This window comes from Schistocerca nitens, chromosome 4 (genome assembly GCF_023898315.1).
Source record: "Schistocerca nitens isolate TAMUIC-IGC-003100 chromosome 4, iqSchNite1.1, whole genome shotgun sequence".
In the NCBI taxonomy this organism is placed as follows: Eukaryota; Metazoa; Arthropoda; class Insecta; order Orthoptera; family Acrididae; genus Schistocerca; species Schistocerca nitens.
The window spans coordinates 84201890-84218440 of NC_064617.1; the positions used below are offsets into that span (position 1 = coordinate 84201890).

Genomic DNA, 16551 nt, shown 5'->3' on the forward strand with positions numbered 1-16551 from the left:
CTTTCGGCTGGGGCGATCGCGGTCTGACGCTATTTCCATGGCGGCTGAGGTCTGTCGGTCAGCTCTGCACATCCTTGGCATCATGGTAGATATGAGTCGCACTTTTGACTACTGTGTAACCTTTGCTCTTCTCCTGCTTGCGGGGAAAGGAGTGTCCAGCGACGCTAAAGGTTGTCTGAGGAGGTATTGTGAGGGAAAGGAGGTCTAGCTGTCGTCCGTAGGGGTCTGCCCTGCTGCCACTCTTTTGATATGGAACCTTTACTGGAGAGTCTAAAAGGCAGTGACGATATGCTAGATGTGACAGCCTATGCAGATGACCTTCTCGCACTAGCGGGCGGCCGTAGCCGCGAGGACTTGGAACCTAAGATACAGCGAGCAATATCTCTGCTATCAGAATAGTGCTAAAAAGCTAAAATGAGGATAGTCCAAAATAAATCTACCTATTTGTTGTTACAGGGGCAGTTAATTAGAAACCCAACCATAAGGATCAATGGCTTGCCAGTTCTTCAGCGTCGCGAGGGCTGATACCTGGCAGTCTCATGATGAGAAATGGAACATCGCCACACACGTCGAGACAAAGACCAAGAGGTTGCTGGAAGTACTTAAACAATCTCACTGGAACTGGACATAAAACCTACCAGAGGCCTGTTGCACTTTCGCATGGGACATGGGCCCTATCCTACATACCTGTGGCCGTTTGGGAAGCGAGAATGTGTGACTGCGGAGCCTGAGAGGGCACTCCTGACCGTGTGATCTATCAGTGCCCCATACATGACAACGTGGCAACCTAATTGAGATGTCAACTACCAAACCATGACACCAATCACCTGATAAGACATGAAAACCTTCGGGTTCCTCAACAGCTTGACTAACGAGGTATCCGCTAAAATATGAAGGGAATACTTGAGGGATAACCAATGAAGGTAAAATTGACAAGAGAAGTTCCTAAACACTTGCCGTGTACTGCCAAGGTGCGGAATGGCTAACCGCCATTACGGTTGGAATCCACGTCACGGACTAGGAGGGCGGCGCATTTTTCACCAACGAAGGAAATTGTACTAACTTTTTAAGATAGTGAGTAATAGAGTAGTTTAGTAGAAATGGATATTTGAAAGCAGTAGTTAGTATCCCACAGCGGGAGTCAAGTTCTTAGGGCCAGCGCAGTGCCAGTGGCACGCCCACTTGGGTTAGCTCTGTGGGCAGGGCCAAAATAATAGGCTTATAGTTTGCTGGCACACGTGTAACGCTGCAACTAGTGTATTGCAGTAGGAGAGTAGTTCAGTTGTAGTTCTCAGCAGACTATGTAGCACAGTAGCTTGCCCATTAGAATAAACTGTGTTAGTAAAATGTTCAAATGTGTGTGAAATCTTCTGGGACTTAACTGGTAAGGTCATCAGTCCCTAAGCTTACACACAACATAAATTATCCTAAGGACAAACACACACACACCCATGCCCGAGGGAGGACTCGAACCTCCGCCGGGACCAGCCGCACAGTCCACGACTGCAGCGCCTTAGACCGCTTAGACAGTGAGAATTTCCAAGAGCTCTCACGAACATGATTCCGGAGGACAACAGGGAATTAGTGGATCAAATGGCGGGCGGTTCCAGACTGTAGCGCCTAGAACCGCTCGGCCGCTCCGGCCGGCTTTTCGATACCATTGACTATTATCTGTACATCATTTCATTTTTCGTACACAATGAAAAGCCACGCCGCTGAATGAAAATTTTACGTAGAAGGGATCTGTAAAGTAAATTGTTACATTCCAAAAAATATTCTGAGAAAAATAACAATATATGGTACTGTTTGAGTTTGAGGTAGGTTTAATGAAGTGATGAATCGCTGATCGCTTCGGTGCATAAGGAAAAAATTTATTTGCGCATAAAGCTACTCTGTGTTTGATACTATTCTATGACTAGATTTATTTACTTCAGCGCGAACTACTGACACAGGTTTTCATATTATCACAGTGACGCGATAAATGAGAGCTCTGGGGTTTAGACCTTGTGCTATAACACACTTAAAACGCAGCACGTACACGAGAAATACACTACATGGAGATGTAGACTGAGTCGACATCTTGATCCACTTTGGAAACTGCTCCGAATGATTAGATGAAGTTCGTTAAGAAACTTAGTGCTTCTTCACTTTTGGTGCTTTGGTGACGAACGAAATGGCGTATCTGGCCAGAGCGTAGACGGCGTACGCGGCGGCCGCCGTCACGGCCAGCAGGAAGGCGAGCACGTCCAGCAGGAGCAGCTGGTACCAGCTGAGCTGTGAGGCTGCGCTCTGCAGGTGCGGCGCCCCGTTGTGCCGCAGCAGGTACTCGATCCACCAGACGGCTCGCGGCAGAGACTCCGCCTGGTGCTCGCGGTACACCGCCGACAGCTTCTTCATGTTCTCCCGGTACCTGCGGGCACCAACAGGCAGCCGGCTGTAACCACTCTCAAGCGAACACCGTTATACAAGCTAAATGGACAAAGTATTGGTCGCCCCTTTAAAAGAGCATACAGGTCGCTTTGGAGAGCTAAGATGGAACAAAATTATTACCATGCACTCAAACAGCTAACGTAAGTCGTGGCAGTTAAAATAAACCAAAAATATGGCATTTATATGTCAAATATACCAGAGACTAGAAATCTACTCTGTAGGAATCAGCATGGGTTTCGAAAAAGACGATCGTGTGAAACCCAGCTCGCGCTATTCGTCCACGAGACTCAGAGGGCCATAGACACGAGTTCACAGGTAGATGACTTCCGCAAGGCATTCGATACAGTTCCCTACTGTCGTTTAAGGAACAAAGTAAGAGCATATGGAATATCAGACCAATTCAGAACGCAGCATGTCATTCTCAATGGAGAGAAGTCTTCCGAATTAAGAGTGATTTCAGGTGTGCCGCAGGGGAATGTCGTAGGACCGTTGCTATTCACAATATACATAAATGACCTTGTGGATGACATCGGAAGTTCACTGAGGCTTTTTGCGGATGATGCTGTGGTATATCGAGGGGTTGTAACAATAGAAAATTGTACTGAAATGCAGGAGGATCTGCAGCGAATTGACGCATGGTGCAGGGAATGGCAATTGAATCTCAATGTAGACAAGTGTAATGTGTTGCGAATACATAGCAAGAAAGATACTTTATCATTTAGCTACAATACAGCAGGTCGGCAACTGGAAGCAGTTAATTCCATAAATTATCTGGGAGTAGGCATTAGGAGTGATTTAAAATGGAATGATCATATAAAGTTGATCGTCGGTAAAGCAGATGCCAGACTGAGATTCATTGGAAGAATCCTAAGGAAATGCAATACGAAAACAAAGGAAGTAGGTTACAGAACACTTGTTCGCCCACTGCTTGAATACTGCTCACTGGTGTGGGAACAGTACCAGATAGGGTTGATAGAGGAGATAGAGAAGATCCAACGGAGAGCAGCGCGCTTCGGTACAGGATCATTTAGTAATCGCGAAAGCTTTATGGAGATGATAGACAAACTCCAGTGGAAGACTCTGCAGGAGAGACGCTCAGTAGCTCGGTACGGGCTTTTGTTAAAGTTTCGAGAACATACCTTCACCGAGGAGTCAAGCAGTATAATGCTCCCTCCTACGTATATTTCGCGAAGAGACCATGAGGATAAAATCAGAGAGATTAGAGCCCACACAGAGGCATACCGACAATCTTTCTGTCCACGAACAATACGAGACTGGAATAGAAGGGAGAACCGATAGAGGTACTCAAGGTACCGCCACACACCGTCAGGTGGCTTGCGGAGAATGGATGTAGATGTAGATGTAGATGGTTATAATTAAAATTTCCCTGTTTAACACATTCTAACACGGAAACTAACTACCATACTCGGACCAAACTTGGTAGCATTAAAGTCTCCGTACTCTACTGCATTGGCTCCTTACTTAGCTTGCATTTATCGCGAATCTCTTGCCCAACGTAAAGTCCCGAGCGACTGTAAAAAAGCGCAGGTGACACCTGCATATAAGAAGGGTAGAAGGACGGATCCTCAAAATTACAGACCAATATCCTTAACATCGGTTTGTTGCAGGGTTCTCGAACATATTCTCAGTTCGAATATAATGAATTTCCTTGAGACGGAGAAGTTGCTGTCCATGCATCAGCACGGCTTTAGAAAGCATCGCTCCTGCGAAACGCAACTCGCCCTTTTTTCACATGACATCTTGCGAACCATGGATGAAGGATATCAGACGGATGCCATTTTCCTTGACTTCCGGAAAGCGTTTGACTCGGTGCCCCTCTGCAGACTCCTAACTAAGGTACGAGCATATGGGATTGGTTCCCAGATATGTGAGTTCCTCGAAGACTTCTTAAGTAATAGAACCCAGTACGTTGTCCTCGATGGTGAGTGTTCATCGGAGGGTATCATCTGGAGTGCCCCAGGGAAGTGTGGTAGGTCCGCTGTTGTTTTCTATCTACATAAATGATCTTTTGGATAGGGTGGATAGCAATGTGCGGCTGTTTGCTGATGATGCTGTGGTGTACGGGAAGGTGTCGTCGTTGAGTGACTGTAGGAGGATACAAGATGACTTGGACAGGATTTGTGATTGGTGCTAAGAATGGGAGCTAACTCTAAACATAGATAAATGTAAATTAATGCAGATGAATAGGAAAAAGAATCCCGTAATGTTTGAATACTCCATTAGTAGTGTAGCAGTTGATCAGTCACGTCGATTAAATATTTGGGCGTAACATTGCAGAGCGATATGAAGTGGGACAAGCATGTAATGACAGTTGTGGGGAAGGCGGATAGTCGTCTTCGGTTCATTGGTAGAATTTTGGGAAGATGTGGTTCATCTGTAAAGGAGACCGCTTATAAAACACTAATACGACCTATTCTTGAGTACTGCTCGAGCGTTTGGGATCCCTATCAGGTCGGATTGAGGGAGGACATTTCAATTCAGAGGCGGGCTGCTAGATTTGTTACTGGTAGGTTTGATCATCACGCGAGTGTTACGGAAATGCTTCAGGAACTCGGGTGGGAGTCTCTGGAGGAAAGGAGGCGTTATTTTCGTGAATAGCCGCTGAGGAAATTTAGAGACCCATCATTTGAGGCTGACTGCAGTACAATTTTACTGCCGCCAACTTATATTTCGCGGAAAGACCACGAAGATAAGAGAGATTAGGGCTCGTACAGAGGCATATAGGCAGTAATTTTTCCCTCGTTCTGTTTGGGAGTGCAACAGGGAGAGAAGATGCTAGTTCTGGTACGAGGTACCCTCCGCCACGCACCGTGTGGTGGATTGCGGAGTATGTATGTAGATGTAGATGAACAACATGAGGAAGACAAATAATGCAAAACCAATTGGAGTGAAACACTTTTAATGTGGTCCTACGATACATCATACCATTACATACCGGTTTATTTTCTGCTACAAAAGTGGCTCAATGTGGCGCTCGCCAGTGTCCAAGAGAGTCTGAAAGCGCAGGATTGCATTCTGCATAGCAAAATGAAGCATGTCTGTAGGTATGCTGGCTATCTCTCTTGATATGCTGGCTACCTCTCTTGATATGCTGTGCTCCAGATTAGCACACGTGTGAATGTTCGCCTGGGAAACCCTGTCCTTCAGGTAGCTTCACAACCAGAAATCGCAGGGAGTGAGATCAGGTGATGGTGCCGGCCAAGCATTTGGAAATGATCGGCTGATAATTTGATCGTTTCCAAACTTCACGAGCGATGCGCGGTGGGGCTCCATCTTGGATGAAAACTGTTGCGTTCAACGCGTCTCTCTCCTGTAGGGCGGGTATGACATGCAGTCGAAGAATATCGCAGTGACGATGGCCAGCACGTCTTTGGTCCTTGAGCGCCAACCTGGTCAAAAAAGAATGGGCTAATGATGAACGTACCCGTGAAGCCACACCGTACGGTGACAGAGGAACTTCATGCACAGTGACTGGAGACGAAGATCCCCACACTCGGTAATTCTGGGTGTTCACCTCACCCAACGAGAAAAATGAGTTTCGTCTGTCCATAGGATGGTCCAGGGCCAGCCCTCGTCGATCTTAATCCTTGAGAGAAAGTGGAAAGCAAAGTCAACAGGTCGTTCTCCGTCCTGTGGAGCAAGCTGTTGTACGATAGGGATCTTGTACGGATACCATTTGACAGTGGTTCGAAGCACCTTCCATACAGTGGACCACGGGATGTTCAGCTGTTGTGACACAGTACACGCACTGCCTGACAATCGCAAATTACTCACAGCGTTGTCTGCCATAGCAACAGCGATTTCGTCGGCCACCTGAGGTTCAACCGGTCGCCTGCCTCTTCCCGGAGCTACGCCCAGTTCTCCAGTTGGTTCGAACTTCTTCACCATGCTCCGCACAGCAGCTGCAGAAAGAGGACCCTTTCGTAATCTTTTCAGCTGGCGATATTCTCGAAGTGCAGCTGCAGCATCACTGTTGTTTTGATAATAGAGCTTCACCAGTAATGCCCTGCTCCTTTTGTCCAACCTCATGTTGACACGTCAACAAGGGCGCTATGACTGGTCACCTGTGTGAGACTACGAATCACGATGACTGATCACAGCACATAGTGGCCAGAGTTGGAACTGGACGGTGACGCTGTGATGCATGGAAATTATGCACTGCATACTCTGGACATTAATGCTACCAAGTTTGGTACTCGTACGGTAATTAGTTTCCATGTTATAATGCGTTAACTAGGGAAAGCTTAATTAAAACCACCCGGAAATTCGCGACACCATGGTCAGTGTACCGAAAACTGCGAACGTATCTCTTCTTAGGGTCCCAGCCTCGATCCGTAAATATGGAAAAATCGCTTTATTGTCAGTCTGTTAGTCAGTCGGCCCGCCTATTAAGAACCGCTTTTCTTGGGAACGGGTAGACTTATCATGTTGAAATTTATGTCACATATTGAGGTCTATGTCCGCAGCTCGTGCTCTCGCGGTGGCGTTCTCGCTTCCCGGGTTCGATTCCCGGCGCGGTTAGGGATTTTCACCGGCCCCGAGATGACTGGGAGTTTTTGAGTCGTCTTCATCATCCTCATTCATCCCCATTACGGTCGGAGGAAGGCAACGGCAAACCACCTCCACTAGGACCTTGCCTAGTACGGCGGTGCGGGTCTCCCGATCGTCCCCTACGCTCTGTCAAGGAGTATGGGTCTTCATTTGCATTATTGAGGTCTCTATGGTCCCTAGGCGGTGTAAAAACTTTAAGTCAATGCAATCAAAAGATACGGTCATTTACGTCACATACTTTTAAATCCGTAAGCTCACTCATCGAAACGTATGAGATATTTCCCGTTGACCTAGACGCTGGATCGAAAGAGAGGAGCAGAAGATGAACTTCATCGCCGTTGGCCTCCCAGGTCTCCAGACCTCACACCTTGTGACATAATTTTGGGGTTGCATAAAAGCCCGCGTTTTTATCCCCCCTTTTTCCGACACTCTTGAAAGTCTTGAGGCTGCGAATTCGATAACGAGAGACCTGCTGCTTCGTGTGTGGCAGGAAACGAGCCACCGTTTTGATATTGTCTTGTAACACATGGTGCTCACATTGAATGCATAAAAATTTGAAATTTTCTGTTTCGACGAACGTTGGAATTGTGTTCAGCAAGACAAAAACGATAGAGCTCCTGCACAGTTTCGAGGTAGATGACGTAGAAAAATCTTTTTAACCGTGGACTCTTATGGGATCCAGTTGAACGTATGTGACAAGTGCAATTGCCAGATGCGTTCAACTGGATCCCATAAGAGTCCACTGTTAAAAATATTTTTGCACGCCATCTACCTGGAAACTGTGCATGAGTTCCAGCGTTTTTGTCTTACTGTGAAACGTGTGAGCATACCATGCTCATGGTAGCATTTATTTAATTTTCGTCTTTATTTCGTTTATTTAATTATAGCTATACGCTTCTTAAAGTTGCACAGAGATAACGTTGCCGGATGTCAATGGGCCAGTAAACCCAGAATAGCTAACCGGTGCAAATACTGTTTTTTTAAACTAAAAATAGTTAAAGAAACTGTCTAATACTTTGTGGAATTATTTGTCTAAAACTATGAAATAAAACAGATTACGAGGACCTTTAAATTATGTTCGAAATTATGTACACCAAATGAGGTAACGTTTGAGAATGTATTATTCCCTTTCCTGATATTTAAAAGTTTCTCCATTGAAAAATTTTTGCCTCGCGGGATTAGCCGAGCGGTCTAGGGCGCTGCAGTCATGGACTGTGCGGCTGGTCCCGGCGGAGGTTCAAGTCCTCCCTCGATGACCTTAGCAGTTAAGTCCCGTAAGATTTCACAAACATTTGAGCATTTTTTTTTTTTGAAAAAGTTTTGAGGCTGAAAAATTGTTGACATTTCTTTCACACATACGAGCATACACGAAAAAATATGTCAAGGCCACACAACCGCAGCCTGCACGCTCAACATAATCCACCAGACAAATATTCTCTAATACTCTTTAAAATTTCAAGTTAAACATCGAGCTTTAAATTCTCAATTGGCACCTCATTTGCTGCAGTTTGTTTCTAACATCTTTAGGGGAGCACGTCGAATGTCTTTCAAATCTACTTTAATTCTTATTTTTAGACAAAGATTTCCACAAAACATTTGATCGTTTTTTATCTTCATTTTGTTGGTTTAAAATTTTTTCAGTAAGTATGGTCTTTTTGACACCTCATTTGCTTTCCTAGCGTCTTCTTTTCTCGAAACGCATTGAATTTAGTACTCTATTTGAAGGAAGTCTCTTTGACAGTTAAACATCACACCCATCCATGTTTTTGTGCGCGACACCGCTAGACCTTGAAGATATGAAATTTTTAACATCTCGCTTGCTTTCCTCGTGTCTCCTGTTCTTTAAATGGCCAAAATTTAGTACTTAATTTGAAGGAACCCTTTTGACAGTTAAATATCACACCTGACCAACTTATTATGCTCATATGTTTTTTGCAAAACCGGACCTCATATTGGCCAATTTGATACCCCATTTGTCTATTTCCCACTTTTCATTTGGATACGAAAATTCGGACGATTTTTTTCTGAAATCATTAATTAAGTTTGTCTTAATCACAATGATCCGTTCGAGCAAATAAATCCCTTTTTGGATAATTAGACCTCACATTGGTTAATTTGATATCTCATTTGTCTATTTCTCACTCTTCGTTATGAAAACACGGACAGAAATCCATTGTATATTTTACAGGGAATCTCATTTTCGCTACGCTCAAGCCTTTGGATAAAAATAACAGTGGGAGCTGTGCAGGTACGAGTTACTGGAGCGTGAGGAGAAACTTGCCCCAGTTGCTTGGAAGAATTTTCGATATTAATTTATTACAGTATTGAATTCATGGTGTATATTAGTCAGCGAAAGTAATCAATAATAATAATAGAGGAGACGGTATGGTTATTTCTGTATCCTTTTCGTACTTGGATCGTCCTGAAGTTCGTCCCGGTAATAAATCTTCATTGTCAAGGTAAATTCCTGTTCACCATTCAAGCCGACAAATATCTGTAACTATCATCCCCATCCTCAAGATGCTCACACTGATTAGCATGGTCATAGATTTCAACTTTTTTTAATAATAAGATGACAGTCGATTGCTACAAACGTAAAAACACGTCCTCAGTATAAAGGTCGTCCACTGCCTGCGAGTTTATCGATTTACAAAAATCGTTACGGTCAAAGGCTGAAAACCAGTCATTGACTAATAGGCCACAACAAATAGTAACACGCGACAGTACATAGTTTTACAGTAGTGTGAGCATTCTCCTTTGATTTGTATCGTGGTAGAGACATTTTCCAAAGTTTCTTGGGAAACGCTAGGAACGTGGCTTGTATATATGTCCACTACATTATGTTCTAATGACATCATCTCAATTTCTGCCTTAGTGCTAATGGTGGGAAAGGCCACAAAGCTATCTTCTCTCTTCATGTTCTACAGTACTGGCCATGGAAATTACTACACCATACTAGAACTGCCATCTGATTACATTTTCACGCAATTTGGGTGCATAGATCCTGAGAAATCAGTGCCCAGAACAACCACCTCTGGCCGTAATAACGGCCTCGATACGCCTGGGCATTGAGTCAAACAGCTTGGATGGCATGTACAGGTACAGCTGCCCATGCAGCTTCAACACGATACCACAGTTCATCAAGAGTAGTGACTGGCGTATTGTGACGAGACATTTGCTCGGTCACCATTGACCAGATGTTTTCAATTGGTGAGAGATCTGGAGAATGTGCTGGCCAGGGCAGCAATCGAACGTTTTCTGTATCCAGAAAGGCCCGTACAGGACCTGCAACATGCGGTCGTGCATTATCCTGCTGAAATGTAGGGTTTCGCAGGGATCGAATGAAGGGTAGAGCCACGGGTCGTAACACATCTGAAATGTAACGTCCACTGTTCAAACTGCCGTCAATACGAACAATAGGTGACCGAGACGTGTGACCAATGGCACCCTGTACCATCACGCCGGGTGAAACGCCAGTATGGCGATGACAAATACACGCTTCCAATGAGCGTTCACCGCGATGTCGCCAAACATGGATGCGACCATCATGATGCTCTAGACAGAACCTGGATTGATCCAAAAAAAGACATTTTGCCATTCGTGCACCCAGGTTCGTCGTTGAGTACACCATCGCAGGCGCTCCTGTCTGTGATGCAGCGTCCAGGGTAACCACAACCATGGTCTCAGAACTGATAGTCCATGCTGCTGCAAACGTCGTCGAACGGTTCGTGCAGATGGTTGTTGTCTTGCAAACGTCCCCATCTGTTGACTCTGGGATCGAGACGTGGCTGCACGATCCGTTACAGCCATGCCGATAAGATGCCTGTCATCTAGACTGCTAGTGATACGAGGCCGTTGGGATCCAGCACTGCGTTCCGTATTTCCCCTTCTGAACCCACTGATTCCATATTCTGCTAACAGTCATTGGATCTCGACCAACCTTTATCAAAGTCGGAAACGTGATGGTACGCATTTCTCCTCCTTACACGAGGCATCACAACAACGTTTCATCAGGCAACGCTGGTCAACTGCTATTTGTGTATGAGAAACCGGTTGGAAACTTTCCTCATGTCAGCACGTTGTAGGTTTGGCCACCGGCGCCAACCTTGTGTGAATGCTCTGAAAAACATATCATTTGAATATCACAGCATCTTCTTCCTGTCGGTTAAATTTCGCTTCTGTAGCACGTCATCTTCGTGGTGTAGCAATTTTAATGGCCACTAGTGTATCAGATTAGGGTATACGTGACCGATGTTTGTTTTTCTGTCTCGGTCTCTCTGACATCTGGCTTCTTACGACAAAAAGAATTCCTGTACACTCACCACTTAGTATCTATAGAATTTCAATACAACTAGTTTTACTGAAAACTTCGAAACTTGATAAGTGAGACTCGAACAAGTGCACTGACCCAGAGACAGTTTTCCGTCCGAAGGAAAAGAAAAGAAAAACGGAAAGGGTTTTCCTTACCTTTTATCCTCGAGTACTGTCTTAATGGCTTTTAACGCAGTGTCTTTGGTGACGTGACGAAACTGCAGCTCGTAACCGATGCCGGCGGCCACCATCTTCGCTACGTTGTGGTGCTGGTCGCCGTGGAACGGAATCCCTATCAGGGGGACGCCGTGGTAGGACGCCTCGTTGAAGCTCTGCAGGCCGCCTTGCGTGATGAAAAGCCTCACCTTCGGGTGCGCTGCAACACGCAAATGAGTCACGTTACTCCCATCACCTGTGTGAATTTATGCAACGTTGAATACGATAAACAGCTGTAAAATCAAATTTATCCTCGTGAGCAACTAAACTACATATAGCTGCTGCAGTGTGGAGAGAGTTTGTCAGCACAGTAATGGTAAACAGCCGGCCGCGTCGGTCTCGCGGTTCTAGGCGCGCAGTCCGGAACCGTGCGACTGCTCCGGTCGCAGGTTCGAATCCTGCCTCGGGCATGGATGTGTGTGATGTCCTTAGGTTAGTTAGGTTTAAGTAGTTCTAAGTTCTAGGGGACTGATAACCACAGCAGTTGAGTCCCATAGTGCTCAGAGCCAATGGTAAACAGTTCAATTACAAATAGCTGCTGCACTGCAGAGAGAGTTTCTGTCAGGACAGCAAATGAGGAACAGTTAAATTGCAGACGCTGCGCAGAACACAAAAAACCGTTGGACGTGACACCTGACTGAGATAACGTGAGGCCTAATGCTGACATATGGGTGGAGGACTGTCTAACAACACCACCACTTGCAAAGTAGGTTAGAAATCAGATTAATAATGTTGCTCACGCGGCACATGTTCGCTTTATCGGGCAACAACAAAGTTATTGACTGTGGATGGTATCGTCAGATTGGAAATAATGAAGTCACTGGAAAAAAAAAAGCCGCGTGGGATTGGCCGATCGGTCTTGAGCGCTGCAGTCATGGGCTGTGCGGCTGGTCCCGGCGGAGGTTCGAGTCCTCCCTCGGGCATGGGTGTGTGTGTGTTTGTCCTTAGGATAATTTAGGTTAAATCGTGTTTAAGCTTAGAGACTGATGACCTTAGCACTTAAGTCCCATAAGATTTCACACAAATTTTTTTTTTTTTGTAAAAAAATCAATAATTTTGGCACTTATCTTGCATGGATTCCCGCGTAGATTTCGTCGAAGTTGTTATGGCTCATCTGTTGATTCTAGGGTGATTCCACTTTGACTGCTAGAAGGTCCAGATCTGTATTTTAGCAATATTTGAAGACGTAACAAACGCATTTTTCAGGAAATTCTTAATGATCAAACAATCCCAGATCAGAACAACGGTATGGCAGAAATAATTTTTGACTTGGTGTTCACGATCCACATTTTTATTAAACTTCTTGTAAATTCACATATACTTCTTAATTGTCACACCATCAAGAAAACAGTTTTGTATCAATCTTCATATATTTAATTTCCACTTTAACCAAACACAAGACTTGACTGCTCTTTTACAAAGCGAAATAACAACTTCACTTCTGCAGAGTGAAACAAAGACTGCTCTGTGCGCATTCGCGCCAAAACGGTTACAAGTAAGTCAAAGATTATGACAGTGTCACAAAAATGAATAGATACAAGCACCATATCACTGTAACATATCGATACATCGGAGTACCTATACATTAATAAAACCAAATGTGAATATTGTTACAAAAATATGTCTGTTACTTCGCAGAAAAGTAGTACGATATTACTGGTATCGAGAACTAGGGTTGGAGTGCCGTATTGGTCACGTAAATAAAGAACAATTACAACTAGAAAGACTTGTGATGTCAGACCACGGTATTCGAACGTATGCAGATCGCGGTTGTCCAATGCATGGGTCCCTCTACCTGCGAGGTCATTCAGTCACCAGGGTTTACAATTACCGCCATGTCTTGCCATAGCCGTGGGAAACTACCACTTCCGACGTGTCCATGTGGCCCCACACAGCACCTCTGGAACTGTTCTCAGTGTTTATAGTAACGACATTCTCGTTGTATTTGTATACCTGTAGACTCTGGCCAGACATACGGGGCAGAACCTACAAAGCACTGCTAGTAACGGTTGCTGCACTGTGCTTCAGAACGTTCTCGAAACTCCAACACTGCGCAACACAGTTAGACGGTGATCTTTTCGAAATCCCGTAGCTGTCTCCCATTACGATGCATAAGTTTGAAATTTACCTCGAAAGTGCCAAAGCCGTCTAGTCTAATGGACGACAAGCACGGCGCATTGTGACGTCACCTTCGGGCTCCGCGGCGCTTCTATCAGCAAGGTGTCGACACATGCAAAAAATTGGCCGCAGCTCAGAAGTTGACGTGATCTGTAAGGTGGGTTAATGATGTCACATTGTCACCACGTTCCTCATCAATTCAGCCCAAAGCCACCGTGGACGTGTCATGCTATGGGAAGGTCGGCACACCCTCTCTTACTCACATTTCACCCCTTCTTTTGACATACACTCCTGGAAATGGAAAAAAAGAACACATTGACACCGGTGTGTCAGACCCACCATACTTGCTCCGGACACTGCGAGAGGGCTGTACAAGCAATGATCACACGCACGGCACAGCGGACACACCAGGAACCGCGGTGTTGGCCGTCGAATGGCGCTAGCTGCGCAGCATTTGTGCACCGCCGCCGTCAGTGTCAGCCAGTTTGCCGTGGCATACGGAGCTCCATCGCAGTCTTTAACACTGGTAGCATGCCGCGACAGCGTGGACGTGAACCGTATGTGCAGTTGACGGACTTTGAGCGAGGGCGTATAGTGGGCATGCGGGAGGCCGGGTGGACGTACCGCCGAATTGCTCAACACGTGGGGCGTGAGGTCTCCACAGTACATCGATGTTGTCGCCAGTGGTCGGCGGAAGGTGCACGTGCCCGTCGACCTGGGACCGGACCGCAGCGACGCACGGATGCACGCCAAGACCGTAGGATCCTACGCAGTGCCGTAGGGGACCGCACCGCCACTTCCCAGCAAATTAGGGACACTGTTGCTCCTGGGGTATCGGCGAGGACCATTCGCAACCGTCTCCATGAAGCTGGGCTACGGTCCCGCACACCGTTAGGCCGTCTTCCGCTCACGCCCCAACATCGTGCAGCCCGCCTCCAGTGGTGTCGCGACAGGCGTGAATAGAGGGACGAATGGAGACGTGTCGTCTTCAGCGATGAGAGTCGCTTCTGCCTTGGTGCCAATAATGGTCGTATGCGTGTTTGGCGCCGTGCAGGTGAGCGCCACAATCAGGACTGCATACGACCGAGGCACACAGGGCCAACACCCGGCATCATGGTGTGGGGAGCGATCTCCTACACTGGCCGTACACCACTGGTGATCGTCGAGGGGACACTGAATAGTGCACGGTACATCCAAACCGTCATAGAACCCATCGTTCTACCATTCCTAGACCGGCAAGGGAACGTGCTGTTCCAACAGGACAATGCACGTCCGCATGTATCCCGTGCCACCCAACGTGCTCTAGAAGGTGTAAGTCAACTACCCTGGCCAGCAAGATCTCCGGATCTGTCCCCCATTGAGCATGTTTGGGACTGGATGAAGCGTCGTCTCACGCGGTCTGCACGTCCAGCACGAACGCTGGTCCAACTGAGGCGCCAGGTGGAAATGGCATGGCAAGCCGTTCCACAGGACTACATCCAGCATCTCTACGATCGTCTCCATGGGAGAATAGCAGCCCGCATTGCTGCGAAAGGTGGATATACACTGTACTAGTGCCGACATTGTGCATGCTCTGTTGCCTGTGTCTATGTGCCTGTGGTTCTGTCAGTGTGATCATGTGATGTATCTGACGCCAGGAATGTGTCAATAAAGTTTCCCCTTCCTGGGACAATGAATTCACGGTGTTCTTATTTCAATTTCCAGGAGCGTATATGCGATGGAAGTCAGAACCGCGAAGCCCAGCTTTAAAATCGGTTTTATATGGGTGCCAGAGGAATACGTTTCAGACACACAGCCTCCCAAGGTCGACACGAATAGGCCTCAAAGGAGAGCCTTAAAGGGCGTCAATGAACCACCTCTTCCGCACAAATTTCGCGAAATCGCGAACAACTATGGTCCGGTGACAACGCGCATTGTCATCCATAAAAATTCCATGGAGTTTGGGAACATGAATTTCATTAATGGCTGCAAATTGTAATCAAGTAGCCGAACATAAGCATTTCCAGTCAATGATCGGTTCAGTTGAACCAGACGACCCAGCCCATTCCATGTAAACACCGCCCACCAGCTCGCACAGTCTCTTGTTGACAGCTTGAGTCCACGGCTTCGCGGAGTCTGCCAGACACTAGAACCCAGCCATCACCTCTTACCAGCTGAAATCAGCAATCAGGCCACGGTTTTCCAGTCGTCCAGGGTCCAACCGATATGGTAAAGGGCCCAGGACAGCGCTCAAGGCGATGTCGTGCTGTTAGCAAAGGCACTCGCGTCCGTCTTCTGCTGCCACAGCCCACCAACGCCAAATTTGGTCACACTGTCCTAACAGATGCGTTCGACGTACGTTCCACATTGATTTCTGCGGTTATAGGCGCTTCAGACTGGAACCGCGCGCTGCTGCTACGCTCGCAGGTTCGAATCCTGCCTCGGGCAAGGATGTGTGTGATGTCCTTAGGTTAGTTAGGTTTAACTAGTTCTAAGTTCTACGGGACTAATGGCCTCAGATGTTAAGTCCCATAGTGCTTTGAGCAATTTGATTTCTTCGGTTATTTCACGCAGTGCTGCTCGTCTGTTAGCACTCACAACTCTACGCAAATTCCGCTCCTCTCGGTCGTTAAGTGAAGGCCGTGAGCCATTGCGTTGTCCGTGGTGAGAGGAATCCCTGAAATCTGGTATCTCGGCGCACCTTGGCACTGTCATGTCGATATAGTGAATTCTCTAACGAATTCCTAAATGGAAAGTGCCAATCCTCTAGTTCCAACTACCATAGCGTGTTCAGAGTCTGTGGTGCGGCCATAATCAGGTCGGATACCTGTTCACATGAATCATGTGAGTACAAACGACAGCTCCGCCGATGCACTACACTTCTACTTTACGTGCGCGCTATTACCGCCATCTGTATATGTGCAT

The 16551-nt window shown here is 46.5% G+C and overlaps 1 protein-coding gene across 1 annotated transcript in view; it reads right to left on the reverse strand.

The window, feature by feature from the left end:
* Nucleotides 1-1850: 1850 nt before the first annotated feature.
* The window catches only part of LOC126251658 (UDP-glucosyltransferase 2-like), a 101216-nt gene continuing 86515 nt past the window's right edge, over nt 1851-16551 (reverse strand). The window contains exons 6-7 of the mRNA XM_049952228.1: nt 11470-11689; nt 1851-2410 (exon numbers count right to left, since the gene is read on the reverse strand). Of these exons, the coding sequence (XP_049808185.1) occupies nt 2134-2410; nt 11470-11689 (497 nt within the window). The 3' untranslated portion in view covers nt 1851-2133. The remainder of the gene's footprint in view (nt 2411-11469; nt 11690-16551) is intronic.